The 27,660-nt window shown below is 32.9% G+C and overlaps 4 protein-coding genes and 1 long non-coding RNA gene across 8 annotated transcripts; 3 read left to right on the plus strand and 2 right to left on the minus strand.

Moving 5' to 3' along the window:
* Nucleotides 1-1,789: 1,789 nt before the first annotated feature.
* On the minus strand, nucleotides 1,790-2,662 carry LOC112762940 (probable glutamate carboxypeptidase LAMP1). Its single transcript, XM_072222574.1, has 3 exons — nucleotides 2,323-2,662; nucleotides 2,073-2,213; nucleotides 1,790-1,928 (listed from the first exon to the last, which is right to left on the minus strand). The coding sequence occupies exons 1-3, from the start codon at nucleotides 2,452-2,454 to the stop codon at nucleotides 1,914-1,916; spliced, it is 288 nt and encodes a 95-aa protein (XP_072078675.1). The 5' UTR covers nucleotides 2,455-2,662; the 3' UTR covers nucleotides 1,790-1,913.
* Nucleotides 2,663-3,134: 472 nt separating this feature from the next.
* Nucleotides 3,135-4,288, minus strand: LOC140180514 (metal transporter Nramp1-like). The gene is made up of 5 exons (XM_072221733.1): nucleotides 4,229-4,288; nucleotides 4,103-4,181; nucleotides 3,904-4,008; nucleotides 3,609-3,718; nucleotides 3,135-3,455 (listed from the first exon to the last, which is right to left on the minus strand). The coding sequence occupies exons 1-5, from the start codon at nucleotides 4,286-4,288 to the stop codon at nucleotides 3,225-3,227; spliced, it is 585 nt and encodes a 194-aa protein (XP_072077834.1). The 3' UTR covers nucleotides 3,135-3,224.
* A 2,749-nt stretch (nucleotides 4,289-7,037) lies between these two features.
* On the plus strand, nucleotides 7,038-23,466 carry LOC112764389 (uncharacterized). 4 transcript variants are annotated; one of them, XR_011875037.1, is made up of 10 exons: nucleotides 7,038-7,914; nucleotides 11,856-11,888; nucleotides 14,076-14,147; nucleotides 14,569-14,712; nucleotides 14,811-14,882; nucleotides 14,986-15,057; nucleotides 15,165-15,239; nucleotides 15,541-15,609; nucleotides 15,721-15,958; nucleotides 16,134-16,613. XR_011875037.1 is itself a non-coding variant. In XM_072222571.1 (10 exons), the coding sequence occupies exons 1-9, from the start codon at nucleotides 7,487-7,489 to the stop codon at nucleotides 15,951-15,953; spliced, it is 1,032 nt and encodes a 343-aa protein (XP_072078672.1). In that variant the 5' UTR covers nucleotides 7,038-7,486; the 3' UTR covers nucleotides 15,954-15,958; nucleotides 16,134-16,613. The 4 variants fall into 4 exon arrangements, 3 of the variants coding, with proteins under 3 accessions (XP_072078672.1, XP_072078673.1, XP_025665734.1); XM_072222571.1 differs by having other exon boundaries at nucleotides 15,887-15,958; XM_072222572.1 differs by lacking the exons at nucleotides 15,541-15,609; nucleotides 15,721-15,958; nucleotides 16,134-16,613 and adding exons at nucleotides 21,640-21,745; nucleotides 22,929-23,466.
* Nucleotides 23,467-24,345: 879 nt separating this feature from the next.
* Nucleotides 24,346-26,060, plus strand: LOC112762942 (uncharacterized). The gene is made up of 2 exons (XM_025808741.1): nucleotides 24,346-25,907; nucleotides 26,018-26,060. The coding sequence occupies exons 1-2, from the start codon at nucleotides 24,346-24,348 to the stop codon at nucleotides 26,058-26,060; spliced, it is 1,605 nt and encodes a 534-aa protein (XP_025664526.1).
* Nucleotides 26,061-26,152: 92 nt separating this feature from the next.
* LOC140180910 (uncharacterized) lies at nucleotides 26,153-27,597 on the plus strand. Its single transcript, XR_011875038.1, has 2 exons — nucleotides 26,153-26,343; nucleotides 27,190-27,597. It is a non-coding gene; the product is annotated as an uncharacterized lncRNA (long non-coding RNA).
* Nucleotides 27,598-27,660: the final 63 nt, after the last annotated feature.

Raw genomic sequence — 27,660 nt, forward strand, 5'->3', positions numbered from 1 at the left:
AAGGCACTAAGCCTTTCATACCAAGCTCTTGGAGCTTGCCTAAGGCCATAAAGAGCCTTTGAAAGTTTAAAAACATGATTTAGAAATTCTTTATTTTCAAAACCGGGGGGTTGTGCCACAAATACTTCTCTATCTATAAAGCCATTAAAGAAAGCACATTTAACATCCATTTGGAACATTCTAAAACCTGAGAGCTTTGCACCTTCGCATTCTTTTGTTATGATGTCAAATACACCAAGCTCTATGACTGTCCTCAAAACCATTGGAACCACAACTGATGAACTTGTTATTTGCCTTGCAATCAAGAACCCATCCTCTTGTTCTTGTTCTTGATCATCAATTTCTGGTTTCACAACTAGAAAATGGATTAATACAGACAGATTTACAGACGGATTTAGTCTTTATTACAGACGGATTTTTGGTTACCGACGAAATTACCGATGGATTTTGTCCCTCTGTAAAAGCTCCGTCGGAAATTATTCACCGACGGATTTTTTTCCGTCGAAAAATTACAAACGGATTTTTACCAGTTACCGATGGATTTTCCCTCTGTAAATTTTCTATCCATTTCCCAAAGGCGATGAACTTTCTGATGGATTTTCCGTCTGTAATTACAGACGGATTTTCAGACGGATTTTTCGTCTGTAATTACAGACGAATTTTTCGACGGATTTTTCGTCTGTAATTACAGACAGATTTTTCGACGGATTTTTCGTCTGTAATTTGAACTTTGAAAAATCATCTCACACTATGATTATAGACAGAAAATCTGTCTGTAAATCCGTCGGTAAAGTAAAATAGAAATTTTTTTAAATTTTTCCATTGCAAAATGAATACTTTAGGTTTATTTTTTAAATTTCTTCCATCAAACACACTGTAAATTGAAAAAAAAAAGATACCCAAAAAAATAAACCATTGACAGAACTATAACTATTTACATTACTCATTGACACTACTAGTTCCTTTATTTTTAACAATTTAAACAAACAAGATTTTATATTAATCCTATTCCTTTTAGATTGCATGATGGTGACTTGCTCAGAGCCATTGACAAATACACCTCCTGGATCTCCTTGTGGTTGTGTGTAGCCACTTCAAGTTAAACTCCACATTAGCATTGCAATATACAAGTTCTTCCCTTTGGTTTTCAAGCTAGCTGAGGAAATTGCAGCCAATCTTTTGTTGAGTCGCAACCAGGTTTGCATTGTTGGAGCTAATGCAGCAAATCATCAACTAGAGAAAACCATTGTTCTCTTAAATTTGGTGCCTCAAGGAGTTAAGTTTGATGATACAATAGCATTCTTGATATACAAGAAATTCTGGCACAAAGAAATTCTCACTGATGCTTCCCTTTTTGGCACAAGAAATTCTGGCACAAAGAAAATCTAATGGCTTATTCAACCAGAAAAAGAATATATTTCAAGGTACCTAATTACTTTCATGGCTTATAAGGCAACTCGCAAAATCTTAAAAACCAGATCCTTGTGACATTGATTAATGGAAATACTGAGATAATATTCTATATATTTTATTTATTTTAATCAGCAAAGGGAAGAAAACACAGTTTGTATTGACACAGCTCTCTTCTTTATTTATAGAGTTTGCTGATATAGAAGTTGTCACAAAGCAGAGTTTTAAAAATTCATCCTTCTAAATGGTCTTCACACACACATCACAACTATACTAATATTTGGCAACTGAATTTGCCTTTCAATTGAAAGGCGCAATATAGATTTACCTCAACAAGGACCTTTGCCTTCTTTGACTTTATCTTGAATAAAATAGCTTCATCTACTAAGAAATTGCCTTCTCAATCATCTCTGCTCCAATAAATTCTGTGATTCCAACAGTAGCAGCCATGTTTGATGTTTCTTCTCTACTTTGCTTGCTTGGTTTCTTCAATTTCATCTTTCTTAGAAGTTAGAACCCTGGTTTCATTCAAAACAGTAGAATTCATCTAATATTTACATGGTATTTATTAATAAGACTATGTGATATTATAAGTCAGAAGAAGAATGAGGAAACTGGCCTAGAAAACACTTGCTTCTTAGAGTAAAAAACTATATACTCACCAAATGCTTATGCCATGTCATTCCTAAGAGGCCATCTCTGTCAGTGAATGCACGTTCATCCATCATAAGTCTATCATTCACATCTCTTACTTTCATTTGGTACTCTTTCCATGTTCTCCAACCTTTACTTGCTTCTATTTCCTGAACAAAAAGAAAAACAAAAGAAAAGAAAAGAAAACACTTTATTATATGATAGTTGTTATTTTAAGAACTTGTGTTTGTTTTAAGTTTAAACTTGGCCAAATGATACCTTTCTCTGGTCATTTATCTTGATTGCTGCTTTCTCAAGCTCCTTGATTGACTTCAATATAGGAGACAAATTCATGTCTTTATTTGAAATCTCATCTTCCAAGTTCTTCACATTAAGCTGTGATTCAAACATTTTGGTTTCATGAATATCTTTATAAAATTCAGTTACAACGATCCTTATCTCATAATGTGAGGTCGGCTACATAGATTATATGGCACTATATTGCCATGTCGAATTCAGTGACAACAGTCTGAGTGTAAAAAGTACAAAGTTAACACACCTGGAGCTCCTTAGCATATGATTGATAATCAAAAGGTAAGAACTCTTCATCTGCTAGCCATAATGCTACTAGACCCCAAATACTTGCAACTATTTTCCACAACAGAACCAATTGTCATTCAAGTGAATTAAGTATATGTAGTTACAGTTTCTCTTGTGGTTTCTATAGTTCCTTCACCTATTCTTTCGCCTAACATATGAAATGACATAGATCCTGTTACCACTTGTTAGGATTTGATTCGATTCAATGCGGAGAAACATTCTCATATCAAATAAGGTCATGAAGTGTCAAACATGATAACAGAACTTTCCCATTTGTAACACTATGTGTATATATTGTGAATATACTAATTGCGGAAAAGTTAACATATTTTAACCTGTAGTTGTATATGTAATTATTAAATTCTTAACTCTTCAAGAAACATTTTGATATCATTAGAGTTAACTGAGATGGAGTTTAATGTGACATAAACTGAAAAAAGAAATTGAATGCCACCAACCTGCAACATGCCTATGAAACATAGGATCTCCAAATTTCTGCATTCAGATGAAATCATCATACAGTGAGTGGTATACTGGATAATCTGCAGAATTCACAAAGAAACAAAGCTTGAGAATACATTTCAAAAGGAAAGAAAAATCAAATGGCTGTAGAAGACAGGGAGAACGCACGGCATAACCATAGCCCCTAGGAGTGAAATCGTGAGACCAGTAGCACCGCTTCCTTTTAGTTCTGGCACAAAAAGACCCTTCAAAACTTCTTTAGCAACAGGTTTTGCATATCCAAGCTCAGCAAAAAAGCATGCAGCAATTGTAAATACTAGAAATGCAATCAAGAATTCAAGTTTTCTAACCTGTTTCAATAACAACATAGAAACGGGCTCATATTGTTGTTATATAGATAGATAGTACCTAATATAACATGCAATGACGACCATAAATTTGTTCAGGATACAAATAATTTCCTGTCGTATAATAGTAGAGAAGAATGGAACACAGAAAACTACCCCATATTGCTGGAAAGCTAAGAGGATCAATGTACTGAGTATTGTCAGAATAACACCAATCCAAACAGGTATGCTGAAAAGCATGTTTAATGCAAAGGCTGTCCCAATTACTGCACATGTAGAGTGAGAGATCAAGATTTCAAAACATGGAAATATATGGTTGCCAATCATGGATCTAACTTTTATGTTGGTGGTTGTGCATGTTTTAAAGTCATGGACTCTGTTGTATCCTATAAAACATGGTAATTATACAAATAAATGAGATAAAAGAAAATTGCTAGATGAATCTGAATACCTTCAGGAATGTCACAGGCGACTATGGCAATTTTAGCAATAAACCAAAGAATAAAGTTGGTAGCCCAAGGATATTCATTTCTACAATGCTCTGCTAAGTGCTTTCCTGCAAGCAGTAGAGAGTGAACGAAAAACAAGAGAAAATTGCTAGTTGCTTGCGTACTTGAAAAGTATCTATAAAATGAAATTGATTTAAGTACCAGTGATGACCCCAAGATTGGCTGCCATGGATTGAATTAATAGAGCAGCGCAGGATGCCACCAATATGATCCAAAGTAGCTGATAAAACAAATGTGAAAAGGAAATGAAGGATAATTTTGACTAACCAAAAATACAGTCTCATTATACGACCTTAGAACAGTAACCACAGCCAAATCAACGATCATCAACGACTCCAGGAGCCTCCAATTTTCTAGATTCAGGCCAAATCAAATGCAGAATTTTCACTACTCAGCAAAAATTCAGCAAAGCTAGCAACAGAAAATTCAATAATCACATATCTCCAATTTTAGAATTCAGATTCAGAATATAAAATTGCAAAATTAGAGTCTACAACAGCAAAAGCTTCAAAATCAGCAAGGAATCCAAAACTTACAGAAGAAGTTCATATCAAAGGAGAAGAAGGAGACTCATCAGATTTCAATTTTACATTTTAACCTCAACAACAAACAAAATCAACAGAGCTGGCAGATCGAGCAATAATTCAGCATTCATCTTTGTCTATTTATGCAAAAAACGAAGAAGAAGCAACAGATTTGGCTGAAGAAGAAGAATTAGCTTTCAATTTTGAATTTCAACCAGTATAATCAAGAGCAATTTCAGTTTGAGTAGGATTCCAAAATTCAATTCCAAAACTGCAATCAAAATTAGCTCTCATTCCAGAACACACAAGAGAAGAACACATGGATCTACATTTGGCGCATTTGGAGGAAATGGCTCGGGCCGAGCTGAGGAGGAAGTTGCCATCCAGGACGGCGGAGTAGCAGCGGAGGGGTTGAATCGCCCACCGCCAAAGCCACCTTACTCGTTTACAAAGGTTGTGGTTGGCTGGGCGACAGACAGCGGCACCGTCGCAAAGTTGGAGGGAGATGACACCGTGCATGAAGGAGGCGGATGGGCCCAGAGCGGTGAGAACGATGACGACGCAACTACCTCCGCGACCACTAGAGGCAGAGATCTTCCCTGAAGGATGAGTGCAGTGATTCCTGAACCGGTAGATGAGGATAACCAGCGAATGGCCGTTGCTGAGGTCAGTGATGAGATTGTGCGACGCGAGCGGCGGCAGCAGCGGTGAAAGCAACTCGTGGACGGAGAGAGAGCGTGGACGGAGAGAGCGTGGACGGATAGAGGAAGAAGCTCTTCACTAGCGTGGAGGGTGAATGGAGCTCGAGAGACTAGGGTGTAAGTTAGGGTTAGCTCAATGTTTTCGACAGAAAATTTTAAGTTATAGACGGATTTTTCCGTCTGTAATAATTTGATAAAATATAGTATTTTGTCTATTTAATTACAGACGAAAAATCCGTCTGTAACTATTTTCTATGGAAAAAAATTAATTTTACCGACAAAATTATCGACGAATTTTGTTTTTCGTCTGTAATTTATGCTAATTCATTTTTTTTATTTTTCGACAAAAAAATCTCTCTAAAATTTCGTCTGTATTTTCGTGGGATAAAATCCGTCGAAAATCACCGTTTGTAATAATTAGTTTTCTAGTAGTGTTTGAGGTAGTACTTTTGGGGTTCCCCGTTGGAATCTGATGCAAGGGCCATGTTTGAGTGAGTTTTGAATTGATAGGAAAGTTATTATGAAATAGATGATGATGATGTAGTTTTAATTGGTCTCTATATATAAATTAAGGGTGGGTACTGCTAGCTAATCAATAATTTTTTTGAACAACATGAACAATCACTAATCAAATTAAAATACACTACACTTCTAAATTACCCATCTAAATTTTAATATTAGAATAACTATCCGCACACCTAGTAAAATGAACATCCAATATATTTATTATTCACATTATTTAATATTTTCATTGTCTACCTATACTTTTTCATAAATTAAAGTAAACTTGTGTAGTAGGTGGAAATTGGAACATCAGACACTACTATTTATGGATGTCAATTATTGAGTATAAACAAAATTACTGGTTTATTGCCAATAATGGGTGTTTCTTTTTGTTAACTTTTTGCTTGGTTCATGTGAAAAGCTTTTGTATCATTTATAATTATGTTAGCCACTTATTTGTTATTTCAACTAGTCTTATCATCCGCGCTTTGCGCGGAAAACATATAAGATAGAAAAAGGCAAGTTGGTATATAATGTGTCCGAAATTTATTTCGCGAATTACTCAGGTAAAATGGTAAAAGTGTACTCTATGAAAGTCATTTAGTTTACAAGTGTAAATTTTGAAAATTAATATATTTATAATATTTATTTAAAAAATAAATTGAAAAAAAGCCGAAGAAGAATTGTTATTAGATTATTCCTAAGAATGCTGGGAAAGTCATCTTAGTGGACATAATTATTCCCGTTGTACCTAATAATGTGATGAGCCTATTGCCAATACTGTTTTTTTAATTATATTTGATGATAAGATTGACAATTCAAATAAACAACCCGATTTTATTTAGTTCTTTATTGATTCATGACCCACAATTTTGTTAATTCTTTTTTTTTTAATGAGCACAATTTATTATTTTTAATTAATAATATTTAAAAATATTAGCTAAAAATATAATATTAAACTGCTCAACAAAAATATTAGATTATTGGTTAAAAATATTAATTAATATATATTAAAATTATCAACCCTTAAATTTTTCTTAATATTTATTCTTATATTTCGTTATAGTATTTTCCGGTGCTTTGCACAGATAATAAAGCTAATTATTAACAAATAACTTATTAACCTATAGATAATATACAAAAAATAATAAGATAAGTATGCCCTGTTTAAAAAAAAAATATAAGTATGTCCTGAAAATTTTAAGACAGTCTTATAAAATTCTAAATAAAAAAATTAAGTTCCCAACAAAATTTTAGGATTGTTTTATAAGTTTTCGAGTAAAAAATCCCGAGTAAAATCCTGAAAATTTGCAACGCTCAATATATATATATAACACGGAATTCATTCTATCTTTTAATCGGTTCCATACTTGCAGGCTAAGTGTTTCCCTATGATTCTTTAAAAGACTTGCACAATATTTTTCCCCCTAAAAACTCATAAATTTATTGTAAAATTGTTTTAAAGACTTATTTGACACTTATTTTTTCCTTGAAAAATTCCGAATTTATCGTTAAAATCCTTTAAAAAACTACCTCTCTTATTATTCTTAAACTTTTACGTAAGTCATACATGAGATACATAGATATGATATGATACACCAATTTCTGTATACTCTCCTAGATCGATGAGTTCAATTATTGCAGGGTTCACCCACGAATACAGTCTCTTCCCATATCCACATTATAATGTAATTCAGTTTATATAGACTCCAACTCTAAGCTACATACACAACTAACACCATCTAATAATTTCTCTGCTTTGTTGCGTGGTTTACTTAATTTCCGAATTCACATATATGGCTCTTGCATCAAATGTTTCCGATGCAAAACTTGAGAAACAAGAAGATGATGCCTTTTTGTTTGCACAAATGGCATGTTCAATTGCGGTTCCAATGGCTGTGAGGACCACAATAGAGCTTGGTGTATTTGAGATCATAGCAAAAGAAGGCGAAGGTGCAAAGCTCTCAGCAAAAGACATTGTGGATCGCATTGGAAGCAACAACCCTGAAGCAGCATCAATGTTGGATCGTGTTCTAAGGCTTCTTGCAAGTCATTCATTACTGTCTTGTTCTGTTGTTGAAGATCCAGAAAGCTCTAATAACTTGCACCACAGGCTACTGTATAGCCTCTCACCTGTTTCCAAATACTTTGTGACTGATGCTGATGGTGTGTCTTGGGGACCCTCTTTGGCGCATCTTCTGGATAAAGTCTTATATCCATGCTGGTCAGTAAACGCATCGCATCTTATCTTGGATTTTTATGCCCTTTCACTAAATATGAATTAATTAACCTACATCATACAACAAAGACCTAATATTATTTTGGATTTTATGCCCTTTCACGTAACTCTTTGAGCCATTAATTTTTTCGTGGAAATTTAAAAGTTGAACTGTTATATGATTATTTGATATATTTAACTAAATTATTGTCTAATAATTTTTAACTAACAATTTCATACCTTAATTTTTGGTTATCAATTGATCAACATAAATACTAAATTATTTTTAATAAATAAATTTTATTAATTTATGTGTGTAAATTTTAAAAAATATGTGTGTAAATGATATTGATTCATGTGTATAAAATTCTAATAAATATAAGTATAAATTATTTGTTTCTTGTATATAAAATATTCATAAATATGGGTATAAATTATTGCTGACCAAGTACTGATAAAAAATAATAATATTTGCTGATTATGTAATATTATTCTTAAATTATTCTATTTTATTAATTTTTTTCTGAAAAATTATTTTATAATACATATATTTATATGGTGAAGTCTCTAACCAGAATATTAATGGCTAAAGAGGGCCAAGAATTGACCTTCAAATAAAATAATGACACTTGGTAGATTTGGCTTCACAACTTTTCAATAGTCAAAGGGTGGTTAAGAGTGTGCAATAATTACTAAAAAGTTATCATGTAGATAAAATTATCATTTGAGGTTACTTTATATGTTATTGAATCTTGGACAAAAATATTATTAGGTCATTATACAAAATAAAATCAAAACTGCACAAGCATGAGGTCCAATAATTTTTTTTCTGGCACAATTGTAAAATAAAATTTATTTCTTTAATAATATATTCCTTAGTTTGTTTGTATTTCTCTAAAAAAATAACCGTAAAAAATATTATAATACCCTAAAAATTTTATTAAGGGAACAAAATTAATATTTTTTTACCACATATATTTGTAAGATTTATTTTTTATATTTGTTTAAAAAATTGTTGGACTGAGAGTGTTCGTTTTTTTTTAATAATTATACAAAAAAATAATAATGAATTAATATAAATATATTAACATTTGTAAAATACATGTTATAAACATTAAAGTTAGTCACCAGTATAAAATATATGTTAGAATATAAATACACATTTATTATCTATTATATACTACTAATTTTACAACTAAAATATGCCACATGTCACTTTTCATTGCAATTAAAATCAAATTTTTCTCTCGAAAATTAAAGAGTTCTCTCCTCTTCTCTCTCTCCCTTCCTCTATCTCTCTCTTTCCTTCACTCACTCTATCTCTCTTATATATCATTATCAATTACTAATTATAAATTTGACAATCAAAATATACAACATGGCATTCTCTAATTACATTCAAACAAAATTAAAATTTTGAAATTGAATATAGCTATATTATATATTATATTTATATATTACTAACAAATTTAATAACTAAAATGTGTCACATGACACTCTCTTATTAAAATTTAAAGAAAATATTTTCTTCCAAAATTACTAAATCTCCTTCTTACATTCTCTTATCTACCTCTTTTTTTTTCTACTTCTCTCTATCCTTCGCACTCTATATATAATTTATATTTTATATTAGAAATTTGACAAATCAAAATGTGCCACCAAATATTCTTTTATTGTAATTAAAATAAAAAAAATTTTAACTTCCAAAATTAACAAACTCCTACTCCCATTCTTCTTTTTTATCTTTCTCTCTCTTTTCTCTCATTGTCTATTTTTCTCTACCATTTTATTCTATAAAAAATAAAATTAACAACATAATATAATTTAAATAAAAAATCTTATTATATACATATTTTTTATTTAGCTTTAAATTTTTTCTACTTATCTTTCTAATTTATGTTTTTACTTTTTTTTCAAATATTTATTGTATATAATTTAAAAAAAATACTAATATTGTGATTAAAAGTTAGAATTGATATAAATTTTTTTATGCTAATATCTAATTATAGTTTTATATATATAGAGTAACAAATATTATTTTTAAATAACAAGCACAGAAATTAATTATTTTTATTTGTACAACAAACTTAACACCTAATTAAATATAAGAGTATACAAGTTATAAATTCTTTCAAATTTTAGATAACGAATGTTAAAATTAATTATTATTAAAAAGTTAAACTCTTTCATATGAAATACTAAAAAATTTATTGTTAATTTTGGAAGCTAAAGAAAAATTTTATTTGATTACAATAAAAGAATATTTGGCGGCATATTTTGATTTGTCAAATTACTAATATAAAATATAAATTATATATAGAGTGCGAATGATAGAGAGAAACAGAAAAAAAGAGAGATAGATAAGAGAATGTAAGAAGGAGGTTTAGTAATTTTGGAAGAAAATATTTTTTCTAAATTTTAATAAGAGAGTGTCATATGACACATTTTAGTTATTAAATTAGTTAGTAATATATAAATACAATATACAATATAACTATATTCAATTTTAAAATTTTAATTTTATTTGAATGTAATTAGAGAATGTCATGTTGTATATTTTGATTGTCAAATTTATAATTAATAATTAATAATGATATATAAGAGAGATAGAGTGAGTGAAAGAACGAGAGAGATAGAGAAAAGGTGAGAGATGATGGAATAATTCTTAAATTTTGGAAAGAAAATTTTTATTTTAATTACAATAAGAAATTAATATGTGACACATTTTGGTTGTAAAATTAGTAGTATATAATAGATATAATACATATGTATATATATTTTATATTGGTGGCTGACTTTAGTGAATAATTTTAGTGTACACATAGTACAACCCTTTATTTAGTGAAGTTTTAGTCTTGCATGGAATGGTTAATTTCATTAAAAAAAACTTTTACTGTAAATTTTACACCGAATCAATTCTACAATCAAATCACAAAAATTTATTGAATAATTAATTTACAAAGAGAAAGAGATTTCATTATTTAAACCTAAATTTAAAAAAAAATTGTGATTGTTTAGTTTGAATTTTAGTCTTTTTTAAATTTATGTTTTTTGATCTCTCTTACACAATTATATATTGACATGTACTTTTTTTTATATTATACAAAAAAAATTAGCACTATTATAAAATATAACCAATAAAATAACCAATAAAATATAATAGCACAAAATATTTACGAAGACATCACTATTATTAAACATATTATAAATAATATTATCAACCACTACTAGAAAACTAGTTATTACAGATGGATATTTCCGACGGATTTTATCCCACTGAAATACAGACGGAATTTCAGAGGGATTTTTTTGTCGGAAAACAAAAAAAATAGATTAGCATAAATTACAGACGGAAAAGAGAATCCGTCTATAATTCAGTCGGAAAAATTAATTTTTTTTTCCGTGGAATAGTTACAGACGGATTTTCCGTCTGTAATTAAGTAGACAAAACGCTACATTTTATTAAATTATTACAGACGAAAATCCGTTTGTAATTTAAAATTTTTCGTCAGAAAATATTAAAATAAGAGTTGTGAGTGAAAAGCTCCTCGTTTCAATCACGGTACTTCTCCAAATCTCTACACTCATCCCTTCCAAATCCTCCATCAGCGGCGCATCTCAGCTTTCTAATTTCATGTAATTAATTTCTCTTTTTCCAATGGATCTTCTTCGTCACGCTCTCTTCCGTTCCTCCTCCTCCTCCGCCGCCGCTCTGCTGCCATTGTTCGGTTGTTCCTCTGAGTTTTTGGCGTCTTCCGCCGCTGCCGCGACCACTCGCGTCGGACGATCTCTCTCTATCATCCTTTGCGTCGCACGAGCCCCCTCCCTGTGATTCTGTTGTTTAGGGTTCAATTTTTCTGTGCCAATTTTAGATTATCAGTTTTTCTTCGCAGTTTCTATCTTCTTGTTGTTGTTGATGCTGATTGAGCTTCTTGTTTCTGTTACAGTTTCTATCACATGCTGGTATCTCAAAACAGATGGTAATTTTGCCCTTTCCATTCTCTTTCTTCTATTTAAATGTTTCTAATTTCCAGCTTAGGGATTCGATCACCTGTTCTGAGCTTGTTCCACGATTCTACTCTATTTGTGATTTTTTTTTTGTGTGGATAAATGCATTGCTTTCAATCCTTCATCTTGGTTAATTATTTTGGAACCCTAGAATTGCACATTCTTAATTAATCAGTGTTCTAGCAATACAGTGAAATTCTTTGAACTCTTATAGATATAGAATGGAATTGAACTTCTAGATTATGGCTTCTCTTAATCACTTATTGCAGCAGATAAATTTATCTATGCAGAAATTACAGTATTAGGATTATTTATTGCAGTATTATTCTCTCTTCTGTGATTTGGAAGTTGTAGAAGTAGTTAGGTGATATGTTAAGATAGAATATTGAAAGGTTCCTTTTTTTTTCTCCTTCTGTTTTATGACCTTCTTTTCAGCTTAAATATTAATGAAAAATAAAATTAGCTTTGTCTATGACCTACTTGGCTGAGGAGTGAGGAGCAGATATTCCGATATGATATCAAGTTTGGTGGAAAAGCCTAAACAGCTTTTCATGAAAGATATCAGGTTAGTGCACTAATTGATTCTATGGATTTGTTAAATAGGAATTGGTTACTAACTTGGTTATTTTGGTGGCAGGATGCTGCCCAAGTATAATGTCACTGCCACGTTAAGGTTGGTTTTAAATTAATTTCTGTTTAAAAAATGATAAATCTAAAGCATCAAGCAGAAATTGGAAGCTAAGAATTACTAGTAGAGAGTACACTCGAAGAGACATAATGTGAAGTTATGGGCTTATTATTATTTAGAGCATAATGTGACATTAGTTTATTTGAAATTGCATGATGCATGGTTTAGAGTTTCTTCATGTGAAACCTGGAAAAGGAGCAGCATTTGTGAGAACCAAGCTCAAGAACTATGTTACAGGGAATACAGTTGAGAAGACTTTTAGAGCTGGAAGCTCGGTAATCTATTCTAAACTGCAGTTTTAGGGCTCATGCTTGGAGTTGTTATGTTCATAATTGTCACTTGAATAGGAAAAGGAAATGTTTTGGAGTTTTAGTAGCTATTATCCTCTATTAATAATATTACATAACACAACTCTCCTCTATTATCCGAGTTCTGGAGAAGCTATGCAAAGCACATCAGTGAAAAAATTGCTAATCCGAGTTTTAGTAGCAAAAAATTTCAATTTTGTTTTCATTTGCATGCTCAACGTGTACTTTATGGCAGCTTTTTATATGGTAAGCCTCTTTTCTTTAGGGTAGCAATTATATAACCACTGCAGGCTTAAGTACCGCAATTTGCTATCAATCATTAAGATCAGGTTATAGCTCTACGGATTGTGACACAAAATATCTGAATTCATATCCTACTTGTCTTGCCCCTGTGAAATTATAAATGAATTCAATTTTTCAAAATTTGGTATTTGCGTTTTTTATTTAGATTATCAGTTTATCTATCGTTCTTTTTTTACTTTCTCCAATTTGTTGCCCATTGCTTGCACCAAGTTATAATTCTTTTGCTCCTCTGGTTCCTTCTCAGCTAGTGATTCTAAAAAGATAAAGGGGTAGTAGAAAATGTAGCGTGAGAATTTGGATGCAAAAGATGAGAGGAGCAAAGAGAGCATATAGAAGAAAATGTGGCCAGCCAGGTAAGTTTGCTTATAACTGTGTAGATACCAGCCATGAACGCCACAGAGAGAGTTACAAGTGTAGTGCCAAGAAGCGGCATTGCCAGCTTCATAGCGAGAATATCTTTTGTATGGCACTAGTTTTTCAAATGGTCAAGCAATGACGTTAGATAGAAGTGTATCAGATATAATTTTAATTTTAAATTAGGTAGAACTTAGCAAATAGAATCCAAGTTGATTAAAAGGGCATGCATATGCATGAAGGAAAATGGTTCATGAGACTTATCAAAATTGTGTATAGTCTATGAAATCCAGGTCATTTTTTAGACTGTTAATAGCTTTTGCTTGTTAATTTGTTATTATACAGTTTTGTATATCCAGATGCTTAATATTTTTACTTATATGCTTAAAATTTTATGAATTATTCTCTGGAAAGAAAAAGAAAGGAAAAGCTTTAGAGGGGTTTTCTAGTAATACGTTATGTTATATCATGCTAATATCTTTTATTGTTTTGTGCTTGAATTGAAGGGATTTCATGTGGAATAAGCTGACAGGCACAATACCAAAGGAGATTGGGAATATTGCAACACTAAAACTCTTGTAAGAACCTATACCAAAGAAGATGAAATTATTATAATTGATCCTCATCAAGTTCTCTTTTTTCAAAGAAGGTGTTGTTCTATCTGTCATCCTTGTTGATATTGTCTAAGATTTGTTTCAAAAGATCAATCATGATTGCCTATGTGTATAACCAGAATTAAATTTGGACTTCTGCTGGTCCTGATGTTGTTATAAATAGACATGTATGGAGTAATCTAGTTGGCTGAGTTTAGAAGCAAGGTTTATAGAGTTGGTTGAAATTGTATATATATATATATATATATATATATATATATATATATATATATATATATATATATGATGCTTTGTACTTTCAGGCTTCTGAATGGAAATAATTTATATATATATATATATATATATATATATATATATATATATATATGATACTTTGTACTTTCAGGCTTCTGAATGGAAATAATTTATCCGGTAGCTTACCGGATGAGCTGGGCAACCTTACAAAATTAAACAGATTCCAAGTCGACGAAAACCAATTGTCGGGTCCAATCCTAGTGTCATTTGCCAACATGACCAATGTTAAACACCTGTGAGTGAATCCTGATGGCCCATATGCACAACCAACTGAACTTGAAGCTGGATTTCTTATTTATCACCTTATCTGATTTGTTTGCATATTCCCTGCAGCCACATGAACAACAACTCATTTAGTGGTCAACTTCCACCCGAACTTTCGAAGCTGCCTAATCTTATCCACCTGTGAGTATTTAAGCTCTTTATTTTGCTTCCTGAGATGCCTTCTGGACTGATTAATTGTTTTCAAGTTTTAACTGTGCCTGTTTTGTTGAAATGACTTTTAAAGGCTTATGGACAACAACAACTTATCTGGTTATCTTCCACCAGAATACTCCATGCTCCAAGGGTTGCGAATACTGTATGTCCTACTTCCATATATTTTCTTTTTTATTTGAAGCAGTTATCAACTTTTTCATCTTTGTGTATTATAGAAGTTAATATGCATCTATTTGATTTCCCTTGCAGCCAACTTGATAACAATAATTTCAGTGGGAATGGAATTCCTTCTACCTATGCAAACTTATCCATGCTTGTAAAACTGTAAGTATTATTTTAACCATGCAATCCGAATGTCTGATATCCTACCTTTGATAGTATCATTCTTAAATATAATTTGTGGTAAAAGATGGGGAGTCTTTGAATCTTTATGCTTAATCGCCAAAGAGCTTACTTGTGAAGTTATGGATTGGAACTTGGAAGTATGTAAAAAATCACATGCTTTGGGCTCCTAGCTCAAGCTCAAGCAGGATATTAAGTCACAAGCTTAACCTTCAAGAACATAAGAACAATTTTTATTTTTTATTTATTTTTCGGGGCTAATGTTTACTCTTTGGCTTGGCAGGAGTCTGAGAAACTGCAATCTACAAGGAACTGTTCCTGATTTTAGCCCAATAGCAAATCTTAGCTATTTGTATGTTTAGCTATCTCTGGTGATTTTGCATTGTGACTAGTGACATTGAAATAATTTTCTTCTCCTTTTTATGGCTACCCTCTAATTTGTGGTTGTTGGTTCATGTTGTAGAGATCTTAGCTGGAATCATCTTACAGGACACTTGCCAACAAATAAACTTTTAGACAATATATAGCCAATTTTATTTATATATTTTGTATATATAACAATGTTCGTTTATTTTCATGCTAGCGATGATCAACATGAGTCTGATGTAGTAATGCTCTTGCTGTTGCAGCAATCTGGCCAATAACAATCTCAATGGATCTATACCTCGAAACTTCTCAAACCTGCCTCTTCTTTAGGAACTGTAAGAAGATACTCGTCAACATATTATATGTGATTATTACATAACACCATCTTGGATTTCTTGAATAAAAACTGTTTAGGAGAAGCGAGTGGCGATATAAACTCTAGTGAGACACTTATACGAATGCAATTCTTTGCAGATTAGTTTGATGTTTGGCTTCTGTGGTTTATCACAGGTCACTTCAGAACAATATGTTGTCTGGATCCATCCCTGCTGGAAAAGGGTCATTCTTTTCTAGCTCTATCAAGTCTGGAACCACTTCTGCCAATTCTGTATCTGGAAGAGCACCAAAAAATCAAAATTCTGTTCTTGATTTGCGAGAACAGATTCATAATCTCAATGAAGAGCTTTTTCAGCGTGTTACTCAACAAACAGATGAGCGTATTAGTAAGTTGTTAGATACACGCTTGGGATAAGGGCTATGATGATGATGAGGATGAAGATGACACTGAAGACTATAGCTGATAGTTTTAGTATGGTTGAACAATATACTAGGAATTATAGTTGATGATCAATACATTTTATGTTTTGATTTATATTGACTTGCTTGTTTATAGTACTTTTCTTTTAGTTTGATAATACGATGAATTTGTTTATTTTTTGAAATATTATAAATATTCGAATACAAATTAGATAAAAATTTGTATTAAATTTATATTTATTTTGTATGAAAATAAGTTTATTTCGTAATTAGAAAAATAAAAAAATTCTATTTTACCTTACCGACGGATTTACAGACGGATTTTCTGTCTGTAATTAGAGTGTAAGATAATTTTCCAAAGTTCAAATTACAGACGGAAAATCCGTCTGAAAATCTGTCTGTAATACAGACGGAAAATCCGTCTGAAAGTGCGTCGCCTTTGGGAAATGGGTAGAAAATTTACAGAAGAAAAATCCGTCGGTAACTGGTAAAAATCCGTCTGTAATTTTCCGACAGAAAAAAATCCGTCGGTAAATAATTTCCGACGGGACTTTTACAGAGGGACAAAATCCGTCGGTAATTTCGTCGGTAACCAAAAATCCGTCTGTAATAAAGACTAAATCCGTCTGTAAATCTGTCTGTATTAATCCATTTTCTAGTTGTGAACATATTAAAATAGCAAGAAAATACTTTTTAATTATTAAATTTTCTGATATGTTAATTAAGTTATTAAAATTTTATTAATATACTTAATTTTACAATTGTTGATATATTTATATTAATTTATTATTATTTTTTTGTATTATTATTAAAAAAAACGAAGACTCCCACAATCCAACAATTTTTTAAACAAATATAAAAAATAAAGTTTACAAATATATCTCATAAAAAAATACTAATTTTATTCTCTTAATAAAATTTTTAGGGTATCATAACATTTTTTACGGCTATTTTTTTTAGAGAAATACAAACAAATTAAGAAACAAATTATTAAAGAAATAAACTTTATTTTACAATCTAGCCAAAAAAATTATTGGACTCTGTACTTGAGTAGTTTTCATTTTATTTTGTATAGTGGTCCAATAATATTTTTATCTAAGACCCAACAACACATGAAGTAACCTCAAATGACAATTCTATCCACAAAGTAACTTTCTAGTAATTATTGCACACTCATTTAACCTTTTAAAATATTGAAAAGTTGTAAAACCAAACTTACCAAGTGTCACTATTTTATTTGAAGGTCAACTCTTAACCATCTTTAGCCATTAATATTTTAGCCACCAGAGACTTCACCTATTTATATATTGTCATATACATTAGTAAAATACATAAATATAGAGAATCAAGCTTTAATTAATTAATATTAGTCATATTTTTGTTAAATTACCTTTTTTTTATAATCACTCTTTTTAAATTCTAAAGTTTAATTTTTAAATTCTCTATGAAATGAAAGTTAAAAAAATAACTAATTTCAATTAATTAAAAATTGATTTTCATTCTTACTTAATTACTTATTTCACACCTCCTCAGTTGCCTTCAAAACCCTGCAAGTCCTCCTTAATTACTTTAACCATTTATTCTCTCTCTGTTATAAAATACTAAATAAATAAATAAGGAAGAGATAATATAAAATAAAATGTAAATAGAAGACTCTAATATAAGTAACTTGATAAAATATTTTATATATTTATATGCAGTAAAGATAGATAAAGAAAAATTATTAATAGTGTATAAAGAGAGAAGATAATTTTATTGTTGTAAATAGAAAGAGAAAGAGAAGTATTTGTAACTGTGTAAAATCCATTTGCCTCGTTCATGCTTTTATAGGCAAATAAATTCAACTATTCAAACTTTATTAATTATACTTTTCCATGAGAATTTGCTCCTTATATAGGAAATTAGATCCACCCTTAAATGAGCATTCATCCTTATCTATCCATGCTGTAACACTCCCCCTTGGATGCTCATTTAGGATTATTGCCTCATTAAAACCTTACTAAAGGAAAACTCTGTGGAAAAAACCTTAGTGAAGGAAAAAGAGTACAATATCCTTTGTGATGGGGATTGCCTCATTAAAAACCTTGTCAAGAAAAACCCAATGGAAAAAAAACTTGACCAAGGAAAAAAGAGTACAGTCTCCCCCTCTTGCTGACATTATTTAATGTCTCGAAATCGGTGCATCCCAATCTCATGTATCAGTCTTTCAAAGGAGGATTTCGGGAGTGACTTTGTGAATAAATCTGCCAGATTGTCACTTGAACGGATCTGTTGGATATCAATTGTCCCTTGATTTTGAAGGTCATGAGTGAAGAAGAATTTGGGAGAAATATGCTTTGTTCTATCACCTTTGATGTATCCATCCTTAAGTTGAGCAATGCATGCTGTATTATCTTCAAACAGGACAGTTGGAGCTATCTTATGATCAATCAATCCACATGACGACAGAATATATTGAATCAGGCTCCTTAGCCAAAAACACTCGCGACTAGCTTCATGAATCGCTAGTATTTCAGCATGGTTAGAGGAGGTTGCTGCTATCGTCTGTTTTGTGGACCTCCATGATATAGCTGTACCACCATATGTGAACAGATATCCTGTTTGAGATCTCCCTTTATGTGGATCAGACAAGTATCCGGCATCTGCATAGCCAACTAGTTGTGACTTGGATCCATAGGGATAAAACAATCCCATATCAACCGTTCCATGAAGATATCGAAAGATTTGTTTGATTCCACTCCAATGTCTTCTAGTTGGAGAGGACTATATCTTGCTAGTAAATTCACAGCAAATGATATATCAGGTCGTGTATTATTAGCAAGATACATTAGCGCTCCAATGGCACTAAGATATGGTACTTCAAGACCAAGGATATCTTCATTTTCTTCTTTAGGACGGAATTGATCATTTTTCACATCCAAAGATCTTACGATCATTGGAGTACTTAATGGATGTGACTTATCCATATAAAATCTCTTCAAGATCTTCTCTGTGTATGTTGCTTGATGAATAAAGATCCCACTTTTTATATCACTACAAGAAAAAAGGCCTATGGTCACGCTTTTTTCTTGCCACGCTTCAAAAGCGTGGCCATAAGTGGTCTATGGCCACGCTTTTATGAGGGTGGCGATAGATTAGAGATTTGGCCACATTTTTTTTTGCCACGCTTCAAAAGCGTGGCGAAAAGGATCAACGGCCACGCTTTTGTGAGGGTGGCAATTGATTACAGAAAAGGCTACGTTTTTTTTCTGCCACGCTTCAAAAGCGTGGCCGTAGATAGAAACAAGGACGTTTTAAAAGCGTGGCCACAGGGTTTCATTACGGCCACACTTAGAAAACGTGGCTATATGCTGGTACACTTTTGCCACGCTTTAAAAGCGTGGCCAAAAGTTTCTTTTTTGCCACGCTTCAAAAGCGTGGCCGTAGAGAGCAAGAATAACGTTTTGAAAGCGTGGCGAGATGGGCCAAACCGGTTGACCCAAACCCGGCTCCCAGACCCGGCTCCCAACCCGGCCCAAACCCGGCCCCCAACCCGGTCCCTAACCCGGTCCCCAACCCTAATCTCTCTTTCCCCTTCGAAGCCACTAACCCTACTCGCCTGTATCGAAGAGCTCCTCCCTTCGCCCTTCTCCCTTCGCCCGTCGCCCTTCGCCGTCTGAGCTCCTCCCTTCGCATTCGCCCTTCGCCGTCCGAGCTCCTCCCTTCGCCCTTCGCCCTTCGCCGTCCGAGCTCCTCCCTTCGCCCTTCGCCCTTCGCCCTTCGCCCTTCGCCCGTCGCCCGTCGCCCTTCGCCCGTCGCCCTTCGCCTTCGCCTTCGTCACTGATGGAAACCACTTCTTCTTCATCTTGGTAATCTTCATACCCTTCTTCTCTTTCTTGTTCTTCTTCGAATCAGTGAGGATCTCTCTGTTCACCTTCAAGCTCCAGCAAACATGGGCGACGGCAAGCTCCTCCCTCTTCTTCTCCTCCAAGCCCTCGAATTCCATAGGTATGATCGATTTTCCTCTTTTTATTTTCTCGATTTTTCCGTTGTTTTTACGTTTAGGGCTTTCCCTTTTCATTTTCATTTTCCCCTGATTCGTTTTCTCTGATTGCATGTTCCTTTTCATTTTCATTTTCATGTCCCTGGTTAAATGATAATGCTGAAGACGCGTTGCTTGCGATGCTGTGGACGTACGTGGTTTTTTTCTGGAATGAGAAAGCCACAAAGGTGCACTCTATTCACTATATTCTCCTTTGATTTTCGATATCTTATGTTGACTGTTAATATATGTTGTTCGCGGGTAATAATGGATTCCATGGTCTTTTTCCTACTATGATGAATGCTGATGATGATGAATGAAATGTCTCAGCCACGTGAGACACAAGGCTTCTGTAATTTACTCGTGTTGGTGTCAGAAAGAGTGAAATCTATCTTCTTCCTTGTGCAGTTGTGAATGATTGAAGTCAAAACCATGTTTTATGCTGATAAATCGAATTATAGAAGTTGACTAGAACCAAACATTAATTTTATACTAGTTTTTTTTATTTTAATTTTATTTGGTGGATCAGTGTTTTTTAAGTTAAGAGTATTACTTAATTTGTATGGACGATGATGAATGAGCATTATTTCATCATCACTTTGTTTGTGTGTCTTGAATAATACAATGGTGGCCTGTGAGCCTAAAACAGTTGCATTGTTAAGACCAGCATCTTAGCATTTTTTTTATTTCTTTTTAATTCTCCGCTTGATGCTTGTTAAGTGATTATATGTGCCAGTGTGTGTGTGCGTCTGTGAGATGATATGGTTGAAACTCCCGTGCTCATTTAAAGGGACTAACGTCACTCATTTCTATTAAATATAAATGTTATCTAACATGGTTCAAACTTTCTGTCCCGTTTTTAGGACTATTTAACGTTACTTATTAGCGTCAATTGTATTTTGTTTTGGATTCTTCTCTCCACTTTGCATAAAAACTCGCTTCTGATGAAAGATGCTGAAGTCACATAAAAAGTGTGTTTTCTTGCTGGTTTTGGTATTCCATTAATTCTCACTGTTTGTTGCCTTTTGCCTAAACAGTATTTTCACCTCTAATGGCCTTATTTATTATTAGCTTTTCCCTAAAGAGATTTTAAGTTACTGACTTTATATGATGTCATTTCTATTGGTGGATTGTGACTTTGTGAATAAATATTAAGATATTCATACAATCGTCTTACTTATCAATACTTGATATGATGTCGTTTATTTGAACTAATTAGTTACCTTTATTCTTTTTCAGCATGGCACTCTCGGGGCACTTGTCCAAGATTCTGTTAAGAGCCACTACGAGACCCTGTTTTACTGTTTTCCCTTCCCTTCCCCTGCTCCAATTCTCTGCTTTCCAGGTTCCCCTTTCATCTCATTTGATTTTATTTCTGTTTGATTAATCTGGTTTAGCTCATTCTGTTTAGCTTGTTTAGTTCAATTAATTTAGTTTAGTTGAATTAGGTGGTTAGAGAATCTGGACTGGTTAGTGGATGTAGGTTTTGTTTTGTTTACTGCTGCTGTTCGGAATGAATTTGTCTTTCCTCTGAAAGTTGTCCTGGATGAACTTGTTTATTGTGCTGTTTTGGTGTTGAATTCTGGACCTGTGATTGCTGTTTGTTGTATTTTTTTTCATTGTCCAAAATAGATGCTGTGGAAGTGTTACTGTTTCATTAATTTTTCTTGGTTTGTTGTTGCTGAGTTCTGCTCTGCTTGTTGCTTGGTCCATATTATATGAACTGCAATGATTTCAGTTTGTGGAACTGGTTAAGTCATATGAATTCTGTTTGGTGCTTGCTTGAACCTGGGAAACATGCTATTTACTGCTGCTGTTTATTAAGTGTTGCTGCTTTGTGCCATGTGTTAGCAACTTGTTTCCTTGTTGAGATTCTTTGTTCTTATCATGCATTCATGCTCATTACATCCTTAATCATTGGCTGCTGCTGATTTCTCAATTTGCATTTCCTCTTCTGCTCACTTTCTATGCATGCATATATGATGTTCATTCTTGGATTCTTTTGGGGGGGGGGGGTGTTTGCCTAAATTTGCTTGGCATTGGGAAATTGTTGTGTGATCATGCAATTGTACTTGGATTCTTTTGCAACAATTATTCATGGATCTTGTTTTTCATTTTCTTTTCACTATTAAGTAAATAATTAAATTAATTTCACATTGTACAAAAGCACATGGGACTGTGGCCTAAAACATTGGATATCTGAAAGTAAATAGAAATTAAATTGATGTTTTCAGTGAGAAGGATTTCTGCTAATTCTGAAAGATTGAGGTTATACATTTGTTTGTGATAGAAAACATTGTGTGCCTACTTTGATGTGGTTTCTGATGCTTGCATTGTGTTGCTATTATCTAATATAATCTGAAATTCTGAACAGCCATTTGAATTTGTATTTGCATTTCTCAATCATGCACTATTATTATATTGTCTATTGTTAATTCAAGTATAGTACACACATCCTTTTCTTTTCTTTTATAAAAAAAAAAAGCCTGAAAATATATAGAATAACATTGGAAGTATTATTTTTGCAGTAACAAGCAATAACAACACTGAAGCTATTGAGAGAGAAGAAGAACAAGTTTGAAGAGGTTCCACTGTTTTGGCTTTGGTCCTTCCTCCCTGCTGATGCCTTCGTCTCTGTCGTTCCCTACTCAGTCTTCTCTGCCATTAGTCACAGATTTTGCAGTTTATTGCTTAGTTTTAAGGTGTGGAGCCTGGACCAAAGTAGTAGCTTCATCCACACTGAACATAAAACTTTCATTATTCTTTTTTCTTTTTTTCTTGTTTCCTTTTTTTTTTCCACGCCACATAAATTGGAGCACATACATCCACATTCCACTGTTCTTCCTTTTCCCTTTATATCATTTATTTATATTTATAATTATAATGTCATTCTATTTTTTTATAAAATTATATAGTTTTTTATTTTTCATAGCATCTTTCAATTTATAAGGGTAAGAACTAATTCGTCACAAATTTCTTTTTAAAATTTGTTGTTAGCCAATAGATTATTATATATATAAGAAGGAATTCAAATTTTTAACACTTACTTAAATAGACAATAAATTAATTACTTGACCAACTTAAGTAAGTTTTGTTGTATAATTCTTTTATATAGAAAAAAAAGCTTTAGATAAAAATGGTTATTCCTTCACTTTTTTGTCTAAGAAAAAATAGATTTAGAAAAATAATATTTTAAAATTGGGAATGCTATTAAATACTATTAAATGAATTAGGTCATTTAAGGACATTCTACTCTCTTGCTATTTTTAATTAGTTGTTTGGGTTTCAATGTAGCTTATTATAGTGTTAGATGTTTGGAGCCACTTGAGGAGAGATAATTGTTTCATTTTATCTCATGATCGAACATGTGAATAATTACTAATAAAATTTATTTGTTAAAAAATGATTTATTTATACTAAAAAATATTAAACATATTTATATTTTAATATTTACTTAAGGCTTAGTCTATTTTTGTTCAGGCTTTCGATAGTTATCTATCCACTACTACTGCCACTTCTTTGTTCTGCTGCTCCTGTGGTAATATAATAATCTGCTGCTGCCGAGTAGCTGTTCGCTGACGCTGCTACCTCTCTAATTCTACTTCTGCTGTGCTACCATTTTGTTGCTGTTGTGGAACGGATTAAGACATTAATTAAGGTTGGTTTATGCAAATTTAAATACATCTATTAATTTGTTATTGATGTCATGCGTGAAACTTGGTGCTTTCCTGAGGCACTCATCACTTTAGGCACTTCTTTAAGCATTGCTAAAATTCAATTTTCTCTGTTATTTTATGTCTAATGCCTTCAAAGTATTTTCGAGGCTTGCACAATATTGTCTCTTAGTTAAGTAGGAAGCTAGATTTGCAGTTAGTGAGACGAACAGTAAGGACTTCAATTTAGAAACTTAGCTATCTACGTGAAATATATAGGTTTTCAATGGATATGTCGAAAGACTGGATGGATACACCACGTCATGAGAAAGAATATCAAGTTGGTGTAGAAAGATTTTTACACTTTGCTTTCTCATCAAAGGGAGTTCCTCAAGGGGAAGAAATTCAATGCCCTTGTGCAAAGTGTTGTAATATATTCTGGTTAAAGAGAGATGACGTATACGATCATCTAATATGCCACGGTTTTGTAAAAGGTTATAAGCGGTGGTTTAATCATGGGGAATCACTTTTTGCTATGGATATTGACAGTGACATAGGCGGTGAATATAACTGCAATGATAACATTGATGAGTTGTTACGTGATAGATTTCGAGATAATACACAAGTTGACGGACAAAACATGGGGCCTAACGAATGTGCAAAAGAATTTTATAAATTGGTAGACGAGGCATGCCAAGAACTATACCCCGGGTGTAAAGGATTCACAAGATTATCCTTTACCATTCGTCTTTACTTGTTAAAATGCTTGCATGGTTGGAGTAATGCGTCATTTACTTCTCTCTTGGAATTATTGAAAGAAGCAATGCCATATTTGAATATTCCTATTTCTTTTGATAAAACCAAGAATATGGTGAAGAACTTGGGTCTTGACTACCAAAAGATCGATGCATGTCGCAATGACTGCATGTTGTATCGGAACGGGTATGAGAATGACTCATCTTGTCATGTCTGTGGAACATCCCGTTATATTGAGCATCATGAAGAAGAGGATGATGTTACCTCATCTAGAAAGCCTCGCAAAGTTGCTGCGAAAACTCTAAGGCATTTCCCTTTAATTCCCAGACTTCAACGGCTTTTTATGTGCACAAGAACTGTCGAAGCTATGTCTTGGCATCACAATGAGCGCGTTAAAGACGGGTCCTTAAGGCATCCTGCCGATGGTGAATCTTGGAAAGCATTTGACAATCGACATGAAGATTTTGCAAAGGAGTCTCGTAATGTGAGACTTGGGTTAGCAAGCGACGGATTCAATCCATTCCGAACTTTGAGCAGTACACACAGTACATGGCCTGTTGTTCTGATGGTGTATAATCTACCCCCTTGGATGAGCATGAAGCCTGATTATTTTATGCTATCTTTACTTATTCCTGGACCACAATCACCGGGAAATGACATTGATGTCTATCTTCAACCGTTGATTGAAGAATTAAAAGAATTATGGGAGTCAGGTGTCGAAACATATGATTCGAAAGAAAACAAAACATTCAACATGAGAGCGTGCCTTTTGTGGACAATTAATGACTTCCCTGCATATGCTATGTTATCTGGGTGGAGTACAAAGGGAAAATTGGCTTGTCCATGCTGTAATGATGAGACTTCTTCTATCTATCTGAAACATAGTCACAAGACTGTTTATATGGATCACCGAAGGTTTTTACCCATGAATCATCCATGGAGGCATAACAAAAGATCTTTCAATGGAAAAACTGAACTCAGGTCTCCACCACAGTTGTTAGAAGGTTCAGCTGTATTTGATATATTGCGAGAGGTGGATAATTCTTTTGGGAAGAAGCAAAAGAGATCAAAGAATGGCATATCAAATTGGAAAAAACGGTCAATCTTTTTTGAGTTACCATATTGGAAGTCCAACATGTTTAGACACAACCTTGATGTCATGCACATAGAGAAGAATATAGTTGATAGCATAATTGGAACTCTTTTAGATATTCCCGGAAAGACGAAAGATCATGCAGCTGCTCGTTTTGACCTTAAAGATATGGGTATCAGGAAGAACCTTCAACCAAGAGATACGGGGGATGGAAAAAAAACTAAGTTAGCAAAGGCATGCTTTTCATCATTAGAGAAGAAGATGGATGGTGTGTGTGGTTTATTAAAGATATTGGTGCACCAACTCAACCCTGGAATGAGCAATGAAGAGGTAACAGCCTTAGTTCAAGCTGCCCAAGATTCTCCTGTGGATACCTCAAGTAGCAAAGCAAAAAATACTCCTCGCTCCTCCGAAGCAACTCACATTCCACACAAAGATGATGTAGGTAAAATTGTGGCATGATTCACATTCTTTATTTTGTTAAAAAAGAGATAAAATTGAGAGAGAAATAGTCAAATAGTAGGCTTCAATTTCAAAAAAGGTGAGTGCTATTTCACTTTAATAAAGTCTATTCAAGTCTTGTATTTACTAGCTGGAGGAGTTTTATCTATAGAAGTCCTACTTAGCTTGACCATGTTAGTTGATCTCTAGTTGACTAAGGATAGAACTAATTTAGGATTGTAAGTGAAGAAAGAAAAATATCCTGCTAGTAAATGGAGATTCAGTGACTGAAACCGCTGGATTAGAAATAAAAAAGCTTGCAATATGGTCTGAAACTCTGAATAAATAGTGGCAATGTGAAAATGGAGATCAGCCTGGACCTAGAGGAGATAAGTTAAAGTGCAGTGGACTGTGGATATGAACTCTGTTATTTTGACTCCTTAAAAGACTTTATTACCAGTAATGTCTCTGGTCTTTTAGAGTGTAATATTTTTGTGTATGTCTGTATTTTTCTACTATGATTGTTTATGTCTGTAATACATTTGATGACTTCTTCCATTTAGATATTAGTCTACATGTTAAAGCTTCTGCCTGCTGTTTAGTTGCTTTGATGATGTCCACATAATTATAGTTCCAAGCTTGTCATGCTCAAAAAGCAGATGAAAATAACGTACATCTACTGAAAATATTATGCATTTTCTGTTTTTTTGAATATGTTATATCAATGCATTGAAGATTGAAGATGCTTGTTTAGCATATGCCTACATTCTCTTTGCTTCTCTTAAACTCGCATTCTTTTTAGTGCACCATTCTGATTATTCAAAATGGTATTACTTGTAAATATAGGATTCAAGAGCCTATGAATATACTTCCATGAAGAACCTGAATGAGTCCGAGAATGGATTTTGGGGTGCTCTGGCCAGGAAAGCCAAATCAATTTGTAGTTGTTCATTTGTGTTTTTTATTTTGCAGGGCACAGGTCAAAACAATTTACCTTGCAATGATGATGCATGAAGTACAAGAAGACTTTGATTAGGAATTCTAATTCATGTATTAGGAATTTCACACTTTTGGTATTTTGAAGATGACTTTGATTAGGAATTCTAATTCATGTATTAGGAATTCATGAGTAGTTATGATTTTCACTTTTGGTATTTTGTTAGTGTATGTTGTTATGTGATCACACACTTATTTTGGTGACAATTTTATGAAAGTTGGATTACTTGATAATTGGTTATTGACTAAATTATAAAATTATCTATGAATTCATATTAGGTTTTATATATTTATGAAGATTAAAAAGGGAATTAGGTTACT

The sequence above is a fragment of the Arachis hypogaea genome, chromosome 17 (genome assembly GCF_003086295.3).
Source record: "Arachis hypogaea cultivar Tifrunner chromosome 17, arahy.Tifrunner.gnm2.J5K5, whole genome shotgun sequence".
Taxonomy (NCBI): domain Eukaryota; kingdom Viridiplantae; phylum Streptophyta; class Magnoliopsida; order Fabales; family Fabaceae; genus Arachis; species Arachis hypogaea.